This window comes from Schistocerca nitens, chromosome 5, assembly GCF_023898315.1.
Source record: "Schistocerca nitens isolate TAMUIC-IGC-003100 chromosome 5, iqSchNite1.1, whole genome shotgun sequence".
Lineage (NCBI taxonomy): Eukaryota > Metazoa > Arthropoda > Insecta > Orthoptera > Acrididae > Schistocerca > Schistocerca nitens.
The window spans coordinates 278,864,612-278,891,370 of record NC_064618.1 but is presented as its reverse complement, the minus strand read 5'-3'; the positions used below and the strand labels follow the sequence as shown (position 1 = coordinate 278,891,370).

At 40.3% G+C, this 26,759-nt stretch overlaps 1 protein-coding gene across 1 annotated transcript in view; it reads left to right on the top strand.

Moving 5' to 3' along the window:
* LOC126259713 (aquaporin-9-like) overlaps window positions 1-10,251 on the top strand; it is a 79,272-nt gene extending 69,021 nt beyond the window's left edge. The window contains exons 3-4 of the mRNA XM_049956688.1: window positions 9,919-10,038; window positions 10,129-10,251. Of these exons, the coding sequence (XP_049812645.1) occupies window positions 9,919-10,024 (106 nt within the window). The 3' untranslated portion in view covers window positions 10,025-10,038; window positions 10,129-10,251. The remainder of the gene's footprint in view (window positions 1-9,918; window positions 10,039-10,128) is intronic.
* The last annotated feature ends 16,508 nt before the right edge of the window (window positions 10,252-26,759 follow it).

Here is a 26,759-nt window from a genome sequence, read left to right as displayed (position 1 = left end):
CCTCGGCCACCACCACTGGCAACGAACCTTACGCAGGAAATGCAACCGCACTACCCGTACTGTTACTTCCACACACGGTTTGGTGAGGTGGCACAGAACTGCAGACCACCCTGCTACTTCCCAAACGCCAATCACAGGTAGGTTCGGGTGCCACCTCCTGCGCACAACATGACAGGCACCCCCAAATACTCCATTCTGTCCGGGAACGACCGGATAATTGCAGACGACTTTACATTAAAGACATTTCATCGGGATACCTTTTCCTAGTGGACACAGGCGCCGATGTTTCACTGCCTATGTCCTTAGCATTTTGAACATCCGCTCTCATCATACTTCACTGCAAGCCATGAATTCAACTAAACTACAATGCTCGGGTTCAACTTCCCACGTTGTCTCACTCTCCACAAACTGCAAACTCGAGTGGACTTTTTTTAGTGTGTGAAATTGATGAACCTATACTAGGCATTGACTTCTTGTGACACCACAAACTTTCACCGGACCTAGTGCAAAACACTGTGTTTCATCATCCGTCCAAGACTCACTTCCCCTGTGCTCCGTCGAGCAATCCCCCCCCCCCTCCCCACTCCCACGTGACACATCGGTCCGGGCTCATCTCATCCATGCTCATCTCTGTCAACAATGTTACAAGAAACCACGCACAAGTGCTATGTCAAGCTTGAACACGTCACTTGCCTACGCAAGGAAAACTTTGAGCTCTCCTTCCGACTCCACGAAACACAGCTCCAGCTTGGCAAACTTGAACACTTCACTCGCCTACGCAAGGAAAACTTCGAGCTCTCCCTCTGACTTCATGAAACACAGCTCCAGCTCTCTGATGCAGCAAAGAAATTACAGACACTACAGCAAGGACAAAGCAAGGTCAGTAAGTGCGCCGAACCTGCTTGCAATCCCAGCAATTGAGCCTCTGTGTGTTTACCTCCCACCATGCCTCGCAACTGTGCTACAAAGACTGCCATAACATGTATTGACAGTTCTGCAGGGCCACACCCTCCTAACATGGCAGCGTTTGACACTCGGCCGGATGCAAGTGCACATGCACGATGAGCGCCATGCGTTGCCGAACTGACGGCTCCTACCCCGCCCCTCACGGACAGCACCTCAAACTATGCAACTTCGGCTCCTACGTGCTGCCGTGCGACCACCACTGACAACACAAACAGTGCACTTGCGCCAAGCATTTTGCCCGCAACCGTGCTGCCAGAGGCTGTGCCCTAGGACAATGGGCTTACTAACGGCTCACGAGCTCTACTGAGCTCACCTGACCATGGTGCCACTGCTTCGGGCCAGCAGCCATCTTGTCGTGTTGACTCCTGGTACACTTCACAACCCTGGCTCCTGTTGGATCTGCCGAGTGGCTCTGAACACCCCGAACACACCTTGCCTGCCCTGCCCGCTACATATTGTAAACAAACCACCTTCCATGCCGCCGGCAACATTTCCGTCGTCACCAATGGCACAGTTCACAAGCTTCGCCTCATGCCAGATCCCCCCATCTCCAGTCAACTTTGTCCCAAGCGCCTCTCCAACCTCAAAATCAGATTTCCTAACTACTAAGCTCCAGTGCCATTGAACCCTTTGCCAGTAGCTGGTCTATGCCATACATATGACACACAGAAAAGACGGGTCCTGGCACATGTGCGGAGACTACCGTCGACTAAACGCACAAACAATTATGGACACTTACCCCATACCCAACATTGCCGACTTTACCAGTTCCCTCACAGGTGCGACCACACTCTCTGTCACTGATTGCAAACGGGCCTACCACCAGATACCCATGGCACCAGAAGACCTCGAGAAGACAGCAATCACCACTCTGATCGGGTTATTTCAGTTTCGATTCATGCCCTTCAGTCTTTAAAACGCAACCCAGACCTGGCAACGCTTCATCAACGGAGTGCTATTCAGCCTAAAATTCTGCTTTGCATATCTTGATGACATTCTTGTGTTCAGCTCCTCCATCAAGGACAACATTCGACATGTGCAAACTGTTATGAACACTCTCACAGCAGCAGGCATTGAGACCAACCAGGACAAATTGCAGCTACATCAACCCGCTGTCACTTTTCTTTGTTTTCGGGTCTCTGCCAATGGCATTTCACTGCCCCCTGAGAAAGTACAAACAATACTAAACCTACCCAGACCTTCGTCATTCAAAGAGCTCTGGTGCTTTCTGGGGATGGTTAATTATTATCGTCAACATCTACCTCGGGCTGCAGAGATTCAGGCTCCACTTACGAACGCCTTGGCAGGCACCAACACTTCTGGATCTCAGCCCATTCCATGGACCCCTGCTATGACAAACTCTTTCACTGCCCTCAAAAATCTTCTTGCTGAGGCCTGCACCATCGCGCATCCTCATCCCAATGCGCAGCTTTTCATCATCACAGATGTGAGCGATACTGCCATTGGCACTGTCCTTAGCCAGACAATCGACGGCCAAACTTCGCCTGTGCAGTTCTTCTCGCGCTAGCTCACCAATGCACAACGGAAATATTCCACGTTTGACAGGGAATTGCTTGTGATCTATGAAACGATTAAGCATTTTAAGACTGACGTTGAGGGATGCCCTCTCTATGCTTTAACGGACCACAAACCCTTGACTGTGGCCATTACAAACTCGCCTCCTCGCCGTTTCCGATACATGGACTTCATATCTCAGTTCATCACCAATGTCAGACACATAAAGGGTGCTGACAATATAGTTGCTGATTTCATTTCACGAGTCGATGCCGTCCATTCGCTGTTAGACCTCCCTGAACTGCCTAACCCCAACCCGCCGATGAGGAAAAACATAACCTGATTTCAGACTATACTTCTTCACTACACTTCATCCGCACCACCTTCCCTGGCATTTCAGGTGTGATCTGGTGTGATCACATTACAGGCACGTTATGCCCCCTCGTGCCAACCACGTTCCGTTGAGCTGTTTTCAACGCATTGCATAATTTAGCCCACCCTGGTGTTTGTGCGTCCGCCTGCCTCGTAGCGGAGTGCTTTGTGTGGACAAATGTCAACAAGGACTGCCAGCAATGGGCACGCTCCTGCATCACATGCCAACGCTGCAAAGTACACAAGCACTCTTCACTCCCCCTCGGCGCCTTTTCAATCCCTCCCAGGCATTTCCAGCATATTCACATTGACATTGTCGGCCCTCTCTTCCCCTCTAACGGCTTTCGTTATGATCTGTTGTCTATCGACCAAACAACTCGCTGGGTCGAGGCTGTCCCCCTCCCCAATATTACATCAGAAACTGTTGCTTGAGCTTTCGTCGAGTAATGGGTATCACGTTTTGGATGTCTAGCTATCATCACGACTGACCAGGGCAGACAATTTGAGTCAGCCCTGTACAATGGGATTTGTAACATTTGCAGCATCTGGCATATCCGTACCACAGCATATCGCCCGCAGAGTAACGGGCTAGTCGAGCGCTGGCACCACACTTTCAAGGCGGCTCTTTGATGCCACGACTCTCTATGCACAGAGGCTCTTCCCCTTGTGCTACTTGGCATTCGTGCGATCTATAAGGAAGACCTCAAAGGCACAATAGCTGACTTCGTATACGGCCAGAACATTGTTCTCCCTGGTGAACTTGTGAGCTCTTCTGCTTCTCTCCCTCAGTCCGACTTACCTTCCTTCGTGGACAGTGTCAGACGCCACTTCATCAACCTCCATATCCCTCCACCCGCCATCCATTCCCGCCCTGAGGTTCACGTCCCGAGATCTCTGGACAATTGCGAGTACGTCATGCTCCGAGATGACACTGTGCATGCTCCCCTCCAACCTCCATATACTGGCCTGTACTGAGTTCTCCAGCCCTCAGCCAACACCTATGACATTCAGATCAAAGATTCAGCTGCTACAGTCTCTCCGAACAGACGTAAGCCTGCTCATGTCAAGCCTTCTCCTACTCCCCTTCAGGCCACAACCATGCCACTCACTGTCGTGTCTCACGACGCTCCGACCACTCCCTCCACATCGGATTTACACACTCGATCGAGTGACTTCCAACTCCAATCGTCAAGCTCTCCTCCGACCTCGGCCTCTATTCCGGTCTCACGCACTCTGTCGAGTGACCACATGCTCCCCACATTGAGCTTACCTACGATCACATCCTCACCGCCGGGCCCTTCGCTGGTCCCTTCGACCTCTCCACTGTCGCCTGCCTCACCCTGTCTCGGTTTCTCACACCCCCCTGTCTTGAATGTGCCCTCGCTCAAGGTGTTTGTGCCTGTCCCCCAAGACATAATCCACGACATCTCAATAATACTGCGTGATTATACACTGTTTGTTGTGTGTTTCTCTTCATCAAGTGCTCATGACACAACCTCCGCCATTCCCTGCCACCTGGTGAAATGTGTTCCCCTCCCACCCGACGTCAACTTGGACATGCTTCGTGTGTTCGCCACACCCACCGGAGACATCGTTGTCGTCGCTCTGCTTCACCCACAAACCGCTGGCCTATCTGCCGCCGCACGACCAGCACAGCCAGTACAACGCCCGGCTCGCTTTAACGACTTCCAGGTTCGGTGGCCAAACCTTCCTTCACGACATCTACCCACACAGCTCCCCAACGACACTGTCGAGCTGACCGTGACCATGGTCGGGAGGGGGGGCGGGGGGGAAGGAGCTATTTTGCACTGTTGAAATTGACACCAACATCGATATGCATTCATCTTTGGACTCTAAGCTTTATCTTTGGCTGTTCCACCATGTTCAGTTAAGTTCTTTGTGATCCTTGTATGTGTTAAGGTTAATAAATGAATTGACCAATACCTGCAACTCATTTCCCAAAACCTAGTATCCTGTGTCAAGGGCACCAACTACTTGCTTCATCACCCTTCCACCATCTCAACCCCACTACTACCTGGCTCTTTTGCTGTCATTCTTAATGCCGCCTCCCTGTACACAGACACCCATCATGTTTATGGCCTTACTGTACTCAAGCACTACTTAACATTTTTGCAAAGGTAATCTCTATGTTTCTGGCATGATACTTGACAGGGATTTCTTTGTCTTTTGGTATTTTTCTTAATATTTCATTCAGGTGGATACGCTTTGTTGGAACAGAAAAAAAACTTTCTCTATATTATATAATTTATTTTTGTCACTGGCACAGATGCTTATGTATTTTCTGTAAACGTGTATGAATTGAATGTGGATTAAAACATATGTGAGTATTAAACTGTGACCTACTACATTACAGATGCATAAATTCATTCATTTTCTTTAAATTTTTACAGTGCGTTTGTCCCATCCACAAGAGTCAGAGGTTACCAACAGTGAATGGCAGGAGCTTCTTGTGATTGCTGACTGTTGTGTAAACTGTGACAGTGGGGCTGCAACAATGAATATTCTGTCATTAGCATATTGCATCACTTGCACTGCTAACATAAAATAGAAAAAAAACAAAGGCATTTATGAAATATGCTTTCCAATAATATTATTTTATACAAATAATATCATTTGGACTCACATCAATTCTTTAACATATATTAAATTACTATGCCTTGTCACCTTTATTTGCTAAGGACTGAAGTACAGCAGTATGAAAGCTCCAATTCTGATACACTACATTGGCCATAAACAATTCCTTTACCACTACAGACTACCAGGTCTCTATCACTTATCCTCAATTACAGGGCTGTTAAAGCATACACAACATAACTTTCTGATTATTTCAACTTCAGAACAGTAATAATTAACCTTTTTAAGAGTTTGAAGAAACATATTTTTGAACCAGGTTTGTACATTATTTATTTATGCAAGCAAAGTACAATCAGTGTAATGTGATACACATGGACTGCACCTGCAGATTGCTTAATGTGTTGAGCAGGATATTTAATGATTTTTCAAGATAAAAACCACATCTGGAAATTAAGTGTTTTGATAGTATCTGGGATCCGAGTTTGTCAACTGATCATGTAGAGTAATAGGTCAGTATTTCTCATTTTAGTAAGAAATACAAAAACAGCTTCACAACACACATTACATTACAAAAGGAGTTAAAAATTAGGCTTCCAACTCCAGTACAGAGTGTTCATCAGCAGTGTGAAGACTGTCACATGCATGTTACACGAGTAGCTTTTAATAATCTTCATAGCATCAACAGAATACAGTCAAGAGGTGTAAGATAATGTTTGATAATGATGGTAATGCAACAGTTTTTTTTTGTCAGTCATTGGAAGGTAAGAAGGCTTGAAAAAGATTGATTCATGGTCCTTGATCTTTAACTTAAAACAATACCTTCTAAACATACCAGACTTCTATGAAAAATACTTTTCACTGATTTGATTGATTTTTTTATTTGGTCCTATTGGATTACATTTTGTACAAAGTGTGTACTTGTAATATAGGATAAGTCAACTTAAACCTATTTTCTTGCCATATTTAACCTATTTATTACAATTTAATACATCAAAGTGGGGATACTTATAATTATGTTGCATACATTTTTCACTCATTTTTTAAGTCCTGAAAGTTATTTACATACTACATTACACTCACATTTACATTTTTCTCTCAGTATTCATGTTCTCATGTTATTTACATATCATAATATGTTCAATTTAATGATATGAATATAATAGAGGGAATCATTCCCCGTGGGAAAAATATATCTAAAAACAAAGATGATGTGCCTTACCAAACGAAAGTGCTGGCAGGTCGATAGACACACAAACAAACACAAATGTACACACAAAATTCAAGCTTTCGCAACCAACGGTTGCTTCATCAAGAAAGAGGGAAGGAGAGGGAAAGACAAAAGGATGTGGGTTTTAAGGGAGAGGGTAAGGAGTCATTCCAATCCCGGGAGCGGAAAGACTTACCTTAGGGGGAAAAAAGGACAGGTATACACTCGCACACACACACATATCCATCCGCACATACACAGACACAAGCAGACATTTGTAAAGGCAAAGAGTTTGGCCAGAGATGTCAGTTGAGGCGGAAGTACAGAGGCAAAGATGTTGTTGAAAGACAGGTGAGGTATGAGCGGCAGCAACTTGAAATTAGCGGATAACGAGAGGAGGGGATATACTGAAGGGCAAGTTCCCATCTCCGGAGTTCTGACAGGTTGGTGTTACTGGGAAGTATCCAGATAACCCGGACGGTGTAACACTGTGCCAAGATGTGCTGGCTGTGTACCAAGGCATGTTTAGCCACAGGGTGATCCTCCTTACCAACAAACACTGTCTGCCTGTGTCCATTCATGCAAATGGACAGTTTGTTGCTGGTCATTCCCACATAGAATGCGTCACAGTGTAGGCAGGTCAGTTGGTAAGTCACATGGGTGCTTTCACACGTGGCTCTGCTTTGATCGTGTACACCTTCCGGGTTACAGGACTGGAGTAGGTGGTGGTGGGAGGGTGCATGGGACAGGTTTTACACCGGGGGCGGTTACAAGGGTAGGAGCCAGAGGGTAGGGAAGGTGGTTTGGGAATTTCATAGGGATGAACTAAGAGGTTACGAAGGTTAGGTGGACGGCGGAAAGACACTCTTGGTGGAGTGGGGAGGATTTCATGAAGGATGGATCTCATTTGAGGGCAGGATTTGAGGAAGTCGTATCCCTGCTGGAGAGCCACATTCAGAGTCTGATCCAGTCCCGGAAAGTATCCTGTCACAAGTGGGGCACTTTTGTGGTTCTTCTGTGGGAGGTTCTGGGTTTGAGGGGATGAGGAAGTGGCTCTGGTTATTTGCTTCTGTACCAGGTCAGGAGGGTAGTTGCAGGATGCGAAAGCTGTTTTCAGGTTGTTGGTGTAATGGTTCAGGGATTCCGGACTGGAGCAGATTCGTTTGCCACGAAGACCTAGGCTGTAGGGAAGGGACCGTATGATGTGGAATGGGTGGCAGCTGTCATAATGGAGGTACTGTTGCTTGTTGGTGGGTTTGATGTGGACGGACGTGTGAAGATGTCCAATGGCCAAACCCCTTATCTTAATCAATAATGATGTCATCTGCTCTCTTTCTTCTTGTATGAACATTGTACACCTGATGCTAACTTGCTTAACATCCTTGACTAGATGTTCTTCCATGTTTTTACCTCAGCAGTATCCTCCTCCTCCCCCACCCCACTCACTAACCTCCAGTATCCGCTCGTTTGAACTGCTAAAACCATTAAGTCAACTCACACTGTTTTATCCAAGGCCTCTCTTCCTGCCTTGTATCCTGCTCCACCATCCCCATAACTACTTATTTTCTATATTTTTACCAGAATGAAATATGTGCACACAAACATATTCATAAATGCACAACTCACACATTCATGACCACTGTTGTCTCAGGGTGCTGATGCCTGACTGCCTGATTGAGCTCTGGGAATGAATGTGGCCACATGTATGTGAGTTGCATGTGTATGAATGTGTGTGTCTGTGTGTTTTTCAATGTCTGAGGAAGACTTTTTCCATTAGCTTAGTCTACTTTTGAATGTACCTTAAATATGATCGAGCGAGGTGGCGCATTGGCTAGCACACTGGACTCACATTTGGGAGGACAATGGTTCAATCCCATGTCTGGCCATCCTGATTTAGGTTTTCTGCTATTTCCCCAAATCACTCCAGGCAAATGCTGGGATGGTTCCTTTGAAAGAGCATGGCCGACTTCCTTCCCCATCCTTCCCTAACCCGATGAGACCGATGGCCTCACTGTCTGGTCTCCTCCCCCAAACAACCCAACCCAACCCAACTCTTAAATATGCCTGTCTGCTGCTCAGTGCCTCCTCTTTGTGATGAGTAGAATCTATCCTATTTAATTGTTGTTATACCATACCGTGTTTCCCATTGTTTTATTTTGCCTAATGGTTTTTGTATTTTGTTTGATAATGTAATCTATATTAAAATTAATGACATTTTGAGGAAAAGGAGAGAGGGACTAAACAACAGACATGCACAGAGCAGCAGAAAAAAACTTACTAGTTGTGCATGAAAGAATACTATGCTAAAAGAAAGGCCAATGAATGTTGATTTTGTGATCTGTTCACATAAGAAGAAGAATAGATGAAAGACACATACATAATGCCTAACAAAAATACAGTAAGTGGAGAAAAGAGTCAGAAGGAGAAATATAATTAAATACAGTTAAATTGATCTCTTTGATCCAGAGGTTAACCTACCAGATTAGCAGTAAGAGAATAAAAATTCTGTGAAAACCAATGCAAGTAATGACAGGCACAACAAATTCCTATCTTTGAACCTGATTATCTTTTTTTTGCAATAATCTCATTCCTGTTCTTTCTTTTACTGTGGTTATTATTGCCCATAGTCTGATCACTGATTTTTGAGCTGAGAATTCAATTTCTTTTTTTACGAGACAACGACGCTTCGTGACTGACAACCCGTGAAGACTTCATATATGAAATTCGCCAAGAAAGCTTGCACATGCATGTAATATGTACTAATTTATTCATTTCAAGGTCAAAGCATTTGTGTTCATGTTAACTTACAAGCAAATTTATTTTTGGATGGGCTCCACCTTGAGCAAACATGGCACTGTCAGAGTAATACTTTAAAAAGTGCAGTTTTCCATAATGAAGTTAATGGGGAAGGCAGAAAAAAATGACAAATTGTGAAGGAAAAATAATTAACACACAAAACATAGAAAACCACAAAAAGCACAGCATGTAGTAATAACAAAAAAAAATAAAAATAACACTGATAATGCTGTAACTTCAGTAAAACATGTCTGTGCAAAAGAAGAAAAAATGGTGTTTTCTGCAGGTGGATCCCAACCAAAAACAAATTTGCACTAATCTGTTTTATGTTTATGGCTGTCTATGTATTTTTTACACAGATGGATGGATAAATATGCATAAGCTTTTATAACTGTTGATTACATTTGCTGTTTTGGGAGATCATGAATTAGCTGAATGTTTTTTTTTTTTTTTTTTTTTTTTTTAAGGTATGCTAATTACTGGTGGGTACCAATTGCTGGTCCCCACCTTGGAGGTATTTTAGGAGCACTTTTTTATGTATTCTTTGTGGAAATGCATCACAACAAGAGTTAATAGGATCATTAAAGGTTAGTTAAGTGATGTGTTTTGATTATTCTGTAGAAAGCATGTTAATCTGTAATATACTGAGTAACATGTGTTTTAACATATGCTTATAGGTCCAGGCACTATAAACAGCAGTAGATCTGGCTCCTGATTTGAAAATACACCAGCATAATTTTGTGTGTGCACCTGCACTTGTGAATACACAAATGACAAATTTTGTGAGAAGTCAATCAAAGAGCATATACTGCAGCACTGAATCTCACAGAAAGTGTTCAACTTCTCAGGAATATATTTATATACTACTGAAATCTTATTTCATATAATATAACTAGCCAATAGAATGAAATGTACAACTTCTAAGACAGGTTATATATGCAAACTTCTTCTGAGAATTTTGCTTATGAACTAATAGGAAACATTAGACATTTCAAATATTTAATGATTTTAATGTTACATTCAAGGGAAATATATGTAAATAAACAATGTATTTTTCATATTAAATTGATTTTTACAAAAAAAAAATCTGCTGAGCATTATAAAATTTCTCTTTTCATATTATTCAGACTTTCATGATTGTAAACTGAACAGAATAGATTTTTCTGATTTTAGCTCAGTGTATGTTACTCAGATTTGCTGGTGGCAGTAACCATCAATCTCAAATGGTAGTGACTTCCTTTCACGGTTAGTTTATGTCAACAGACAGGAGGTATTTTCATAGAAAGAAGCTGTATTGGTGCACAGGTTGATCATTAATGTATTTCATATTTACAATTTTTTCATTGGGATGCAGCAGAGGATGGCCTATCTGAGATATTTAAATTAATAAATTATGACATATTCTCAACATACTGTTTTGCACACTGGCTACCATTTTTAGTGCACAGAACAATCCTTTTCAGTACACAGAACAATTCTCAGACCAACTGCTGACATGCAGTCATCATGCTCACTTCCCAAGTATAGTAGGAGTGTTAAATATGAAACACCTACCTCGGAAGTGAACATGACACCTGTGCACTAGGGAATGGCCTGAGGATGGTTCTGTGTACTTAAACTGGTAGCCAGTTGGCAAAATAAAAGAACTGTGGCTATAGACTAAAAGATATACTATTTCTAATAAATTACGAGACATAATAACTGGCCAGCACTTACATTCAGGATGTGAAAAGTGTATTAGTAATGACGAACACGTTGTAACGGAACATATTAAAGGCTTTACTTTAATGAAGTATGCGATCCTTTCCAAATTCAACCAGTTTAACGAGTATTTATGATTATAGAAAAGTTATTGTGTATGTTAACAATGATTGCACAACATGTCTCCATAAACAGTCAACCCATTAAATTATACTGAATAACTGACCCATACAAAAGTTAATATCACTTGATCACTGATACAGCAAATGTCATCATGTAAAAACACTAAGTTCATCTTAAATAATTAATATGAAGTACGAAAAATAGTGGCCAACATAGGTATTTTGGATCTCCTTAAATAAAAATCACCCAGTGAAACCTATTTGTTCACTAGGAGCGTTTTCACTCAGTATTCACGTAATCAATCCTATTTTAGACGAAAACCAATGTAATTCTTCATAATTCATGTTACTTACTTATTTATGCAAATTAGAGAAGTCAATTGACAAACTTCTAAAAAACTACCTTTTTATAACAAAGAATTATTCTGTCAAGTCAACAAATCTGTCTGTCATTTTAATAACATGTTAAATTATGTCACTCGATGCAATTTAATAACTTTTCTGCACAAATTATGATAACAGATGTACATGTGACTCATAAACTATATCTCTTTTTAGTAGTTCTTTGACAATGTTATAAATACAGAGCAGTCGGAGGCAGGGGGGCAGTCGGAATGTCACTTTGGTGAAGTGTGTTTCTGTGTTATTGTTTGGCAAAACAAGTCAAAGAACATGTAAAGGAAGTACTACTTTGTGTTGTGTTATGGTCTTTGGTGGACAGTGGAATTAATATGGCCACTAAAGGAATAAATGTTTGATGTTTACATATGTGTTGGTTTCGCTCGTTCTTTATCATCAAAAGCACATGAAAAACACGGAACCTCATGTGTTTACCCTAGACAACACAAATTTAGAGCCAGCATCAGCAACGAGACACCGCAGCGATCCAGCAAGCAGCAGCGATTACTACAATACAATATTTTGTAATGGCGCCAACCTAACATCAAGTGCTAACAAGCTCCGTAAATGGGAGTGAAATAGTGCGATTACAGCAATTAGCAAAAGATATCTACGACGACTTGAGGTGGACCATTTACAAAAGTGGGGGCTCATCCGGGATCTTTAAGTGCATCGATGATAATAGTGCAGCGATAAATTTCGTAAGTGCTTAGCACTCCAAAAAAATTTTATTTGTGCATTGTGGCAACAGTGAAAATATGTCAAAAATAAATAAATAAAGTGTGTTTGTGCGACTACGAAAAACTATCATCACACCGCTCGGAAGATTAACGTCTGGATTATGTCAATGGAATTCATCAATCAAGACTTCAGCTTCAATAAAACCGAATATAAGTGAAGAAAGCCAACAAGAACACCGACCACGACATCATAGCATAGCCATAAAGCAATGTATTTTGTTGTTGTTGTCATTTACAAAATTATTAGTGAACATGTCTCTACCTAAGAGTGATGAGATCGTAGGAAATGTAAAAATTGAACCAGGGGGTGGTGAACAATTAAACTTAACAGAGTGGCTAGCAGAGTTTGCAACTCAAATAAGCTCGCAACTCAAACAATCAAGTGAAGAAAGCACAGATAGACTGGATAAGTTACGTTTGGATTTTAAACAATCAAATGAACAAGTAAGTTTGAAACTTAAAGAAAACACAGATAGACTGGATAAGTTAAGTTTGGATTTTGATCTATTAAGTACTCATCTCAATGAGAAGTGTGAGGAAATTAAAACTACCCTCAGTAAGAACACTAGCGAACAGTTGATACACTTCAGAAAAGAATTTCAAGTTAAAGTTGAAAATTTAAATGAAAACATACAAGCGAACACAGACAGCATTGCTGTCATCTACAACAGAGTAGATACTGAAGTTGAAAGATTAGATCAGAGAATAGACAAAACATCAGAAAACCTTAAACAAGAATACAACCTGTACACCACTAATGTAGATACAAAAGTAGAAAATATACACACTAAATATACACAATTGGAAGATGCATTAATGTCAAAACAAATGTTTTACAATCAAAATACAATGTATGGGCACATCCAAGTGAAATGCTTTCCTGGTGAAAATCTGCACCCTATTGACTTTATTCACCAATGTAAGGATATGTTTGTTGTAGGAATGTCAGACAACATAAAAATTAAGTTAGTAAAACGGTTTCTAGAAGGGGAGGCCCTATCCTGGGCAAATGAGAATAATGATTCTTGGAATACGTTTGAAGAGTTTGAAGCCAAATTTATTTGTAAATTTTGGTCACAGTCCATACAAGCCAGATTAAAGTCAGAATTTCTAAATGGACCAGTGTATAGAGGGAAAGTAGGGGGAATGCAAAAATTTTGCAGAGATCAACTGAAAAAACTTGCTCATTTAAATAACTCTTTTGATATTATGACACAAATTGATGTTTTAAAAAGAAGATTACCAGAGAGACTGCAGTGGGAATTGGTCCATGGACCAGACGATTCAATGGAAGAGTTCCTGAAATTTGTAGATAGATTAGATAGGGCCTTGGAAAGAGAAAATAACCAAAGTTTTGGCTCTGGCAACAACCAGTATGGGGGGTGGAACAGGAATGTAAATAGAGATTATTATTGGAGGAGAGACTTTGAAAATTCTGGAAATAATGCTCCAAATAGGGGAGATAGGAGATATGAAAATGATTTCAGAAACAATACGCAGGAGGGAGGATGGAGGAGAGATAACAGGAATGATAGAAATAGGTATTGGGGAAGAGAACAAGATAGAAGGGGGTTTGTTGAAACTAGTGAACAAAACGACAGCTACAAACGGACAGACCGAGGAAACCAGCCGGGAAACGGTGGACAGTCCCACTAGATGTCCGTAGTTTTGGGGCTAGACAATATTATGACAGGACAACACATAACCGAAACTGGAAAAGGAGAGGATACAATGTAAAGAGTAAATACCATGAAAATACTGATGTTGTTAGAATGAATAAATTAGAATTTAATAAAAGGTTTTGGGATACTATGAGTAAAAGTGATACAGTTAATAAAAACTGTGTTCAAGCACAGGTAGATAGTGAAAGTGCAGAAGTTGAAGGTATTGCAGAGTTCCATAGTTGGGTTGAAAAAGATACTGGTGTGAATAACAAGTCAGACACACCACAAATAGAATCTATTTTGGGGGGTTTATTTGATATGAAGGGGGATGACGAAGTGTTTAATGGAGCCAAAGACTCAATTGCTGAGATTCAGATACATAGGGGGGAAACTGAAGATGAGATTGTTGTGGAGGAGGAGGAAGAAGTAATAGAGGGACATTTAAATAATGATCCTAAATCAAGTGATGTTATTGATGAGAGTGTAGAGGAAGAAATAAAAGTATTTGTAGAATTGAAAAGTGATGATGAGATAAAGGTAAGTGATGTGACGAACATGGGTAATAATGAGGTTAATTTAAGTGAAATGCAGACTAGGGAATGTGTATCTGAGGACAAGCTATTGCCTATTGGGAACTATGAAATGCTAATCTATGAGAATGGTAATAAGAGTAATATTAAAGAAAATATAAAGGGATGGAATGTAAATGTGTGTTTTCAAGAAAAAGGGGAAAAGTTTTTAGAAGTTTTGTGGAACAACTATGGAAACTGTATAAACAAAGATGTCTTTTGGAAAGAATTAGCAAAGGTAAGTGCAACCTTGTATCCTACATGGTGGACAAGAATCCGTAGTGGACTTTATAAAAAAGGGGGTGAAAACAGTAGGTTGTTAAGTGACAACACAGTGTTAAAAGGAACAGATGAAAACAAAGGTTTATGTTTAAATGTCAATGCTTTGCAAACAGAGAGGGATGTGTCTAAGCGTAGGAAAAAGACATTAGACTTAGGAACTAAAGGAATTGAAAATGATCTATTGTTTGAAAATACTGAAATAGACAAAGATGTTGAGCTAGGTTGTCTATATGTTAAAGTAAACATTGACATTAGTCCATTTGAAATAAAAGAAAGCCCACATCCAAATGCGTATAGACTTATCTTTCCCAGATCAAGAAGGTTATTTGGATTAAGAAACATCACTGAATTGAAACCATATAAACATGATTAAGCACATTTCCCTGTTTAAATACAGTTACTTACCCATTTTCCATAAAGCATGTGATCAGCAAAGATTTTTACTGGATGTGTCAAGTAGCAACTACCACTCATGCTACAGACCCTGGATCTCTGAGAGAATGTTTTTATATTTTTATTGTCACTATTGAATATTAAATATTGTGATATCCTCTTTACTTGCAATGGGCAAGAAGGTGACAAACATTTATTACTTTCTTGTTGTATTGTTGAATATGGGACATACTTGCACCAAATATAAAAGACAATGTAAAAATTGTTGTGCAAGACCCATCATTTTGTTACTATTCTTTTCTTAGGCATAAGATTTGTGTACAATTTTCTACAGCCAATCAGATGTTTACCAAGTTTGATGTTTGTGTTATGTTGTGACCAAATTAAGTGTGCAATTTTGGTATTAATATGTTCTTGTACTATCTTGACTGTGTCTCAATGGGAGACAAGTTTTTTTTATATTTTCTTTTTTTTTTAATGCATATTATATTCATACATGTGACTTCTCTAGTGTTTGTGTTTATATATCATGTCCATACTTATAATTATGTTCTTTGTTTTCATTTCCTTTATGTGGCTCAAAACGAGCAGACAGTTGCAAAATTTTGCTATGGACATCTGACCTGTCCATCTATGTAATATATTTATGTTCCTTCTATTATCTTGACTAATCTGTGACTCAATGAGAGCTGACTTTGAAATAATTTACATATATATTTTTTATATATCTTAAAATCGCATGTGATATATTTGTGTCTGTTTTTTGATCATTTTCCATGTGGCTCACTGGGAGCAAAGATTAACATTTTTTTTTTTTACTTTCATGTATTACTAAATATTTTTATTATGCTGTCATACTGATTGACATAACACAAAGTGCATTTGAAACAACACAACTAAAATATTTTCAGGAAAAAGTCATTTTGAAACGGTGTAACGGTTGTTGTATACATACACATTATGCATAGTAATTGACACATTTGTACTAGTCGGCTAATATCATTAACATTCTGTAAATGATATTACCCGAGGGGGGTATTGTAACGGAACATATTAAAGGCTTTACTTTAATGAAGTATGCGATCCTTTCCAAATTCAACCAGTTTAACGAGTATTTATGATTATAGAAAAGTTATTGTGTATGTTAACAATGATTGCACAACATGTCTCCATAAACAGTCAACCCATTAAATTATACTGAATAACTGACCCATACAAAAGTTAATATCACTTGATCACTGATACAGCAAATGTCATCATGTAAAAACACTAAGTTCATCTTAAATAATTAATATGAAGTACGAAAAATAGTGGCCAACATAGGTATTTTGGATCTCCTTAAATAAAAATCACCCAGTGAAACCTATTTGTTCACTAGGAGCGTTTTCACTCAGTATTCACGTAATCAATCCTATTTTAGACGAAAACCAATGTAATTCTTCATAATTCATGTTACTTACTTATTTATGCAAATTAGAGAAGTCAATTGACAAACTTCTAAAAAACTACCTTTTTATAACAAAGAATTATTCTGTCAAGTCAACAAATCTGTCTGTCATTTTAATAACATGTTAAATTATGTCACTCGATGCAATTTAATAACTTTTCTGCACAAATTATGATAACAGATGTACATGTGACTCATAAACTATATCTCTTTTTAGTAGTTCTTTGACAATGTTATAAATACAGAGCAGTCGGAGGCAGGGGGGCAGTCGGAATGTCACTTTGGTGAAGTGTGTTTCTGTGTTATTGTTTGGCAAAACAAGTCAAAGAACATGTAAAGGAAGTACTACTTTGTGTTGTGTTATGGTCTTTGGTGGACAGTGGAATTAATATGGCCACTAAAGGAATAAATGTTTGATGTTTACATATGTGTTGGTTTCGCTCGTTCTTTATCATCAAAAGCACATGAAAAACACGGAACCTCATGTGTTTACCCTAGACAACACAAATTTAGAGCCAGCATCAGCAACGAGACACCGCAGCGATCCAGCAAGCAGCAGCGATTACTACAATACAATATTTTGTAATGGCGCCAACCTAACATCAAGTGCTAACAAGCTCCGTAAATGGGAGTGAAATAGTGCGATTACAGCAATTAGCAAAAGATATCTACGACGACTTTTGGCGGTCCATTTACAACGTATAAAAGTATGCTACACTAGCCTAGCTTTTGGAACTAATAGTGCATCCCTCAGTGGGAAGACAGTTGGTTGAAGAAGCTTAAAAAGAAAGGGCAGCTCTCTAAGACCACAGCATGAGTGCGAGCCATCTGTAGACAAAGTTTTGTCTCCTCTAGTCCCCTCAATATGCAGGTTCCTTTCATCCTGAAGTCTGAGTGAGTTGTCCTTTGTTTTTTACCTCCCTTTTTATCCTCCTTGAGGAATGAAGTAATAGTTCCAAAAGTTAGTATAACTTCATGTATATTTTAGTAAGTCTCTTAGGAGTACTAAAAATTACATCTTGCAAAGATAAATACTGCCCAGCAATTATTTAATGTATGGTCAGGTACATCAGAATTCTCCATGCACGAACTTACTACACATTCCAGTATTCTAATTTTTAAAGACTGTCACATCATCAAAATATCTACACCTCTAATGGGAACACACCAAGTGAGGCAGCACAGTGGTAAGACTCAACTCACATTCAGGAGTGCATCCCTCAGTGGGAAGACAGTTGGTTGAAGAAGCTTAAAAAGAAAGGGCAGCTCTCTAAGACCACAGCATGAGTGCGAGCCATCTGTAGACAAAGTTTTGTCTCCTCTAGTCCCCTCAATATGCAGGTTCCTTTCATCCTGAAGTCTGAGTGAGTTGTCCTTTGTTTTTTACCTCCCTTTTTATCCTCCTTGAGGAATGAAGTAATAGTTCCAAAAGTTAGTATAACTTCATGTATATTTTAGTAAGTCTCTTAGGAGTACTAAAAATTACATCTTGCAAAGATAAATACTGCCCAGCAATTATTTAATGTATGGTCAGGTACATCAGAATTCTCCATGCACGAACTTACTACACATTCCAGTATTCTAATTTTTAAAGACTGTCACATCATCAAAATATCTACACCTCTAATGGGAACACACCAAGTGAGGCAGCACAGTGGTAAGACTCAACTCACATTCAGGAAGGTGGTGGATCAAATCCGAGTTTGGCCCTCTAGTTTTGTTTTCTGTGGTTTCCCAAAATTTCTTATGGTAGATGTTGGAATGGTTTCTTTGAAAAGAACATGAAAAATTACCTCCCCTATTCTCCCCCAGTCTGATCTTGTGCACTTTTAGCCACTGTGGTACACTCAGTAAGGTTTCTGAATTCATTTGTATACAGCATACTATTGCAGTCTGGCTAGGGTGGCTGGAGATAGCAGCCATATGTGCATAAGGCATGTCTGCTTGTGTGTGTGTGCGTGTGTGTGTGTGTGTGTGTGTGTTTTCCTTTCTTTTCTGAAGAAGGCTTTGGCCAAAAGCTTAGTGTATAACAGTGTTTTCATTGTGCCAGTCTGCAACTCACATGTCATCTTTATGGTGAATTCCAACCTATCCTTTTCATAACAGTTGACTTTCCAACATGGACTTTCCATTGTTTGAAGTATAAATTCTCAATGGCACTGAGAAACAGCTGAAACCGAACATAGTTCCAGGGCCCAGTGGAACCCATATTAGTTCTACATAGAGATTGTGGCTGAGTTAGTCTCTTTTAATGATACACCTTAGAGCCCTCAAATATAAAAGTGTGGTCAATTGTTGGAAGAAAGTATAAATCACAGCCATCTACAAGAAGGGTAGTAGAAGAGATCCACAAAACTACCACCCAGCATTGCAGACATTTACCTTTTGTGGAATCCTAGAGCATATTCTGAGCTGAAAAATAATTAGGTGTCTACATGCCATCCTGGATGAATTAAAAACTCTTCGATCCTGTGAAACCCAAGTCATGCTTTTCTCAGATGATATCCTGGAAGCCAGGGTTCTAGGCAGTCAGGTAGGTGCAATATTTACTGAATTCCATACAGCATTTGACTCATTACCACATCTATAGTAGAAAGTATGATCATCTAGTGCATCGAGTGAAATTTGTAATTTGGTTGAAGAGTTCTTAGTAGGGAGGACACAGCATTTTATCTTGGCTGGAGAGTCATTCACAGATGTAGTAATGTTATGTGTTGCTTCAGGAAAGTGTTTTGGGCCCCTGTTATTCATACTGTATATTAATGACTATGTAGCAAATATTTGCAGTAATCTCAGGCTTTTTGAAGATGATGCAGTTACCTACAAGGAAGTACTCTCTGAAGGGGCTGCACAAATATTCCATCAGATCTTGGTACGATTTTCAAGTGATGGAAATATTGGCAACCTGCTTTAAATGTTTAACACATGTTAAATTGTGAATTTAACAAAATTAAACAAAGTACCCTACAACTAAACTATCAATGAGCCAATTGGAATCAGGCAGTTTGTTTAAATACCTGATCATAACAATCTGTAGGGTTATGAAAAGGAACAATCATATATATTCAGTCATAGTTAGGATACTAGACAAATGAACCCTTCTACAAAGGAAATTGCATACAAAATACTTGTTCTACCCAGCCTAGAAAATAGCTCAATAATGAGGCACTTGTACCAAAGAAGACTAACTTGGGACTTCGAAGGCATAGAAAGAAGTGCAGTATGAGTGATCACAGATTTGTTGCACCCATGGTGAAAGCGACATTGGAATTCTGAGAAACTAAAATGGGAGATGACTGAACATAGAAGCAAACCAGGTGAAAGCTTACATACAAAATTTCAAGAAATAGGGTTTAAATGTTGAATTTGGTAACACACTTCAACTCCCCCCCCCCCTCCCGCCCCCCTGCACATTTTTCTTGCACTTGTGACTTCCCAAAGTTGAGTGGTTGGTAGCATAAGGAAAACAGTTGCACAAGCTTAGTCACTAGTGAACAGTCAGTGCCTAACAATATGAAAATGTGATAATGGATTTTGATATAAATCTTTTGTATACAATATGTTATAGATGTAGAAAAAGGAGAGAGAAGCTGTAAGAATGCCGATGCTGATAGAAGCCACATATGAGGAAGTTCCATGGCTGCAAAGGGACAATGGCAGCAACAAAGCTGTCTGCTCTATGATTTTCTGACACCCAGTGACTGCAATTTAACTACTATTAAAAAGCGCCAGTAACACTGTTCACTTGTTGATCTTTACTGGTTCCTGTGTTTTTGGTACTGGCTTTAACAACAGATGTGTGAAGATTTTGGTCAAGAACTGACCAAATAATTGAGTATCAGATGGGCAAGTCGACTTTATATGAGTACTTTTGCTTAAATTTGTAATAGAGCAATGACCAAGTCAAACCAAGGGAGTACATGAGACTATACATTTTATTTTGTTCTAATAATCAGTTTGTTCAGTTAATTTACAGAGCTATAAATGAACCAATTTCAAATAATACACTCCTGGAAATGGAAAAAAGAACACATTGACACCGGTGTGTCAGACCCACCATACTTGTTCCGGACACTGCGAGAGGGCTGTACAAGCAATGATCACACGCACGGCACAGCGGACACTCCAGGAACCGCGGTGTTGGCCGTCGAATGGCGCTAGCTGCGCAGCATTTGTGCACCGCCGCCGTCAGTGTCAGCCAGTTGGCCGTGGCATACGGGGCTCCATCGCAGTCTTTAACACTGGTAGCATGCCGCGACAGCGTGGACGTGAACCGTATGTGCAGTTGACGGACTTTGAGCGAGGGCGTATAGTGGGCATGCGGGAGGCCGGGTGGACGTACCGCCGAATTGCTCAACACGTGGGGCGTGAGGTCTCCACAGTACATCGATGTTGTCGCCAGTGGTCGGCGGAAGGTGCACGTGCCCGTCGACCTGGGACCGGACCGCAGCGACGCACGGATGCACGCCAAGACCGTAGGATCCTACGCAGTGCCGTAGGGGACCGCACCGCCACTTCCCAGCAAATTAGGGACACTGTTGCTCCTGGGGTATCGGCGAGGACCATTCGCAACCGTCTCCATGAAGCTGGGCTACGGTCCCGCACACCGTTAGGCCGTCTTCCGCTCACGCCCCAACATCGTGCAGCCCGCCCCCAGTGGTGTCGCGACAGGCGTGAATGGAGGGACGAATGGAGATGTGTCGTCTTCAGCGATGAGAGTCGCTTCTGCCTTGGTGCCAATGATGGTCGTATGCGTGTTTGGCGCCGTGCAGGTGAGCGCCACAATCAGGACTGCATACGACCGAGGCACACAGGGCCAACACCCGGCATCATGGTGTGGGCAGCGATCTCCTACACTGGCCGTACACCACTGGTGATCGTCAAGGGGACGCTGAATAGTGCATGGTACATCCAAACCGTCATCGAACCCATCGTTCTACCATTCCTAGACCGGCAAGGGAACTTGCTGTTCCAACAGGACAATGCACGTCCACATGTATCCAGTGCCACCCAACGTGCTCTAGAAGGTGTAAGTCAACTACCCTGGCCAGCAAGATCTCCGGATCTGTCCCCCATTGAGCATGTTTGGGACTGGATGAAGCGTCGTCTCACGCGGTCTGCATGTCCAGCACGAACGCTGGTCCAACTGAGGCGCCAGGTGGAAATGGCATGGCAAGCCGTTCCACAGGACTATATCCAGCATCTCTACGATCGTCTCCATGGGAGAATAGCAGCCTGCATTGCTGCGAAAGGTGGATATACACTGTACTAGTGCCGACATTGTGCATGCTCTGTTGCCTGTGTCTATGTGCCTGTGGTTCTGTCAGTGTGATCATGTGATGTATCTGACCCCAGGAATGTGTCAATAAAGTTTCCCCTTCCTGGGACAATGAATTCACGGTGTTCTTATTTCAATTTCCAGGAGTGTATGACACTTTAACACTTTAACTACCATGAGGCCATGGCAGACACAGTAGAGGTTCAACCCTGATCTCGTGCACCCCCCAACAGCCACAAGCTCTACTCTGTTTAGTACAGTATAAAGTGCAGTGCTGCACATTTATTTGCCTTTTTTGATTGAGTTGACACTACTGTACAGGAAATTAGGTTCAATATCTTGATCAACATTTTGAAAGTTTTTTGCAACTTTGCATACAACCTGAAGATATCCTGTACTAAACAGAGCAAAGTATGTGGCTGCTGGTAGGCACATGGTAGCAGCTATGAACTCCTGCCACATTCACCAGCGATACCGTAGCAGTCAGAGTGTTAAGGGTCCAATGCAAGGAAGGGGCATTTAGGTTGAGAAAACCTTCAGAATCATAGACTGATGATTTCATCCAGAGCGACTCGTATCTGAATTAATAGTGGAATATAGAAGAGGGAGTTTGGCTGAAAGGATCTCCGATTGCTTGCTGGTGTGAAGCAGTTTTGCCTGTGCAGAGCTGCCTCTATTGAGAGTGGTGGTCTGCTAGCTAATAATTTGATAAGTTGCCTTGGCTGCTGGTGACAGACTGAAGTCCATACCTGACGTTGAAGCAGTGATTACTTTTGAGTCACCAGACAGTCTGAACTGCTGATGGAAAATTTATCCCTCAACCAAAATAATAACTGCATTGAATTCTCCACCTAGATATATGGTCTTATGGAGCCACTAAAACTCAGAGTACAATGTTATTATTATTCACTTGTTTCATAAGCTGAATCAAATTTGTAACTATTCCTGTAACCTAAAACTGGGACAAGTAATTTAGCTATAGGCCACTGGCTGAAGAGGATGAGAACTGTGTCATATATATTAACTGGTGGGAATTAAGTGGCAATGACATTAATGTTTTCTACATGTTAGGCCAAGTTAGGATTGGGAGTACAATGGAACTCAATTACAGCAGCTATAGTGAATTAAAAAGAAAAAAAACTGGAACTACCTTAAAGAACAAAAACAAAAAGTTCTGGTTTGTAGTTAAAAAATAATAATTCTAGAAAAAGAAAATGAAAGTACTTCACAAAGAAATATATTATGAAAAGATTAGTAAGAACCAAAGAGATAACACCTATTTCAACGATAAAAATTGATCAGTTACAAATGAGATTTTGAAGTGCTGGGATAATGGTCAATTTATCACAGTGAACCTCTACACTACCTGCATGTAGATCTCTGAGCTCAAAGCATGGAACTTCGACATGCCTGCAAATTCCTGTAATCTGAATTGTAGTCTGCCATGTTATAGTTAGGCAAACAAATTTCTACCAGTTTGCAGGTGATAAAGTATTCTTTGGTTATTTCTGGCATTGAACCTTGTATTAATATATGATGGGGTGACATGGAAAAAGAATATAACAGGATTTTCATTTTGCATTCTTGTGACATTTCGTGTTATAATTAGGCAATAAACAAAATATGAGCATTTTGGCCAGCAAGTTCAGACAATTGGAGTATGACTCATTTATTATGATACTCCACTGACATTGACCATTATCCTAGCACTGGTATCCCTGGGAGAGTTATTACATCTCTATCTTACTACAGCAATAACAACTGAAAGAGGATTACAAAAATCTTTATGTAAAATTTCTACTTAATCATTACACATTTCTTTTGTAAGGAAACATTGTTTTGTATTTTTCTGGAAACCATTTGTTTGATTGATTATAAATTTACAGTATAATTTTCATATTTCCAGTAATAATATAGTCTCAACTTTACTATCACTTGATTATTCTCAATGGATTTTTATTCTGATTATTAATCCACTGCAAATAATCATTTATCTATTAGTAATATAATTTTAGATATACTGCTATTCTGTTGTATTTACTGTTTCCTTTTATGTTATTACTTTCATAAAAGCCTTGTAGATTCATTACTGTTATGTCCTTTTGGTGGAATGTTCTGCCACTGTGATAACTCCTAGGGTTGCCCAGGCTGTGCCCAATCGTCTGTGATGGCATATATCAGTGGAATGATCTTTGGGAGGACCTTTCTTGCACCACTAGGCTACAGCCGAGAAAGAGCTTACTTTGAATAACTGAAGCAATTACATCATCACCTTCTGCTCACTGAGTAGAGCTGTAATGAGACAAGGCAACTGGAAGTAGCAGCCAAGACCTAAATGAAGAGCCTGCTGTGGGTTTACAACTACCCTACCAGATGTGGAAGACTCTGAACAGACTGTGAACTGGATTGACACATGCAAAGTAAGCTTGAAGAGGTGGTGCTACATTACTGGAGATACAGCATATGAATTCAGAGAACTTCAAGATGCTGAACTGCTCGTGGTCCGCCCAAAGTTTCCTGAAGCCTTCACACTGGATGACCTGGTTTTACCAGATGATCCAGCAATCATGGCATCTGAATTCTGGGCCTCAAAATAAATTTTAAGTTTATGAAGTCTTGTATATATATTTGTTTTTGTAAATGACTGTACTGTACCATCCAGAATATGAAAATAATACTAATAATTATTACCTTCATTCTTGTTTCAGTATCACTATTTTACTAGCATTTTCTCACATTTTTATATACTGCACACATTGTTGCCATGTTTTATCAATTGTATCGAAGTATCTTTCTCTCTGCTACGTTCACACACCTTCGATTTCCACACTTTCTGTCAGGTAAGCATAGCCGATCGAAGACATAAAGTCAAGTATACCTTCCAGCTCTGTATATATTAATAGCTATGTTTTTCTGCGACATGACAGATCTAAAAGACAAGGCAGCACAGTGTGGCAAGATATTTCCTACATGCAAACTTATTACCTAATGTTGTGCTCACATCCAAAAATAAGGACAAACAACCTAAATATAGGCTCATCAAAATCAAATCTCACAACATAAAGTGTCTTATCTGTGCAATATACAAGCCACTCAAAGTTAGACAAGTCTTGAATCTTTGTATAATCACACAACTATAGTCAGATGTACGAACACAATTTTGCTAAACAACAGTTCTTCCACAACAATACTCAGCCCTGTTCTTTCCTGCTCGAATCTTCCACTGCTTCCACTTGGGTCAACTCACCATACAGCAGACACTTCTACATTTATCAATATATTCACAGCCAAATCTCTAAATAGCATAATTTTCACTGATCACATCTCTGCACCTGGCTTGTCTGCTCATAGTTTAATATTCATGACTTACTCATTGCAATGTCCAAAGAAGAAACCACAAGAGGCAACTTTTAGAGATTTTAACAGCACAAATGTGTCTGAGCTATGATATTTCTTGGCTGGCAATTATGACATAAATTATAAAGTATATAATTTCACAGTGAGACTCTATAATTTATACATTAAATATGCTCCATAAAAAACTGTAAGAATACAGAGAAAACCTGCACCAGGCTTACTGATGACCTCCAACACATTATGAGCAACATGGACGCAGCATACAGGACATTTAAACAGCACAGACCTCTGATGATCACCTTGCCTACCAACTACTGCCCAAAAGAAGTTAGTCAGTCTGTGAGAAATGGAAAACTGAGGTACATCCAGCCATTAATTGGGAACTTTCACAGGCCCTCTGACTTGTGGAAAAATCTACTACAACTGAACCTCTAGTTCCTAATGAGTATCCAAAAGTGTATTTCATCTTGCCAATATCTTCAGTTGAGCAAGACACAAAAGTGCAAACCACTGATTACCTTGAAGAATCCGTGGTTCGTATAAACTAGAAATTTTTTCTGCAGCTGGTAAGGATTGATACAGTCAAGAAGTCAACTGCAGGAATTCATTTGGCAGCTACACAATGCTATAATAGTACAGTACAAATGATACGTTTCCTCCTCAGCCCACTACTGTCCAAAATAACAGACATATTTAACCATTCTCTGACCTCTCAATAGTCTTGAAGAAGGAGCTCTTAAAACCATTACCCACTCACGAATCTGCTAAGAACCCTCTGACTACACATCTATTTGCATTCTACCAGCATTATCTAATGCTTTGGAATACATAGTTCATGGCCAGCTTACTATTTACTTAACATCAAATAACCTTATATTTTTAACCAGTGTGGTTTCCAGCACGGTGAACTGAGACAAGCTAGGGACAAACAAAATGTGACTTTTATAGGCTTTTTGAATTTCAGAAAAGGTTTAGTCATTATTGACTTTTGACATTCTATGTACTAAACTCAAAATTTTTCTTCAAGTGTTGTACAACGGTTCAACTCATGCCTTACATCCCACCAACAGAGGGCAATGAGTGGAACAAAAAGGTCACAAAGGAGAGATGTAGTGTCATGCGTCCCACAAAGATCAGTATTCAGTCCATTACTTTTCTCATTGTATGTTAATAATGTGTTGACCATTCTCTCTGAATGCAAATATCTTTTATACGCTGACCACCTTCAGTTATACCTAAATGCATGTCCAACAAATCTGTACACAGTCATCCAATATGTGAATACGGAATTACTTGCTTGCTCGCTTTATCAGAGTAGGCGCAGATCATAACCCATCTAAAACACTAGCAATCTTA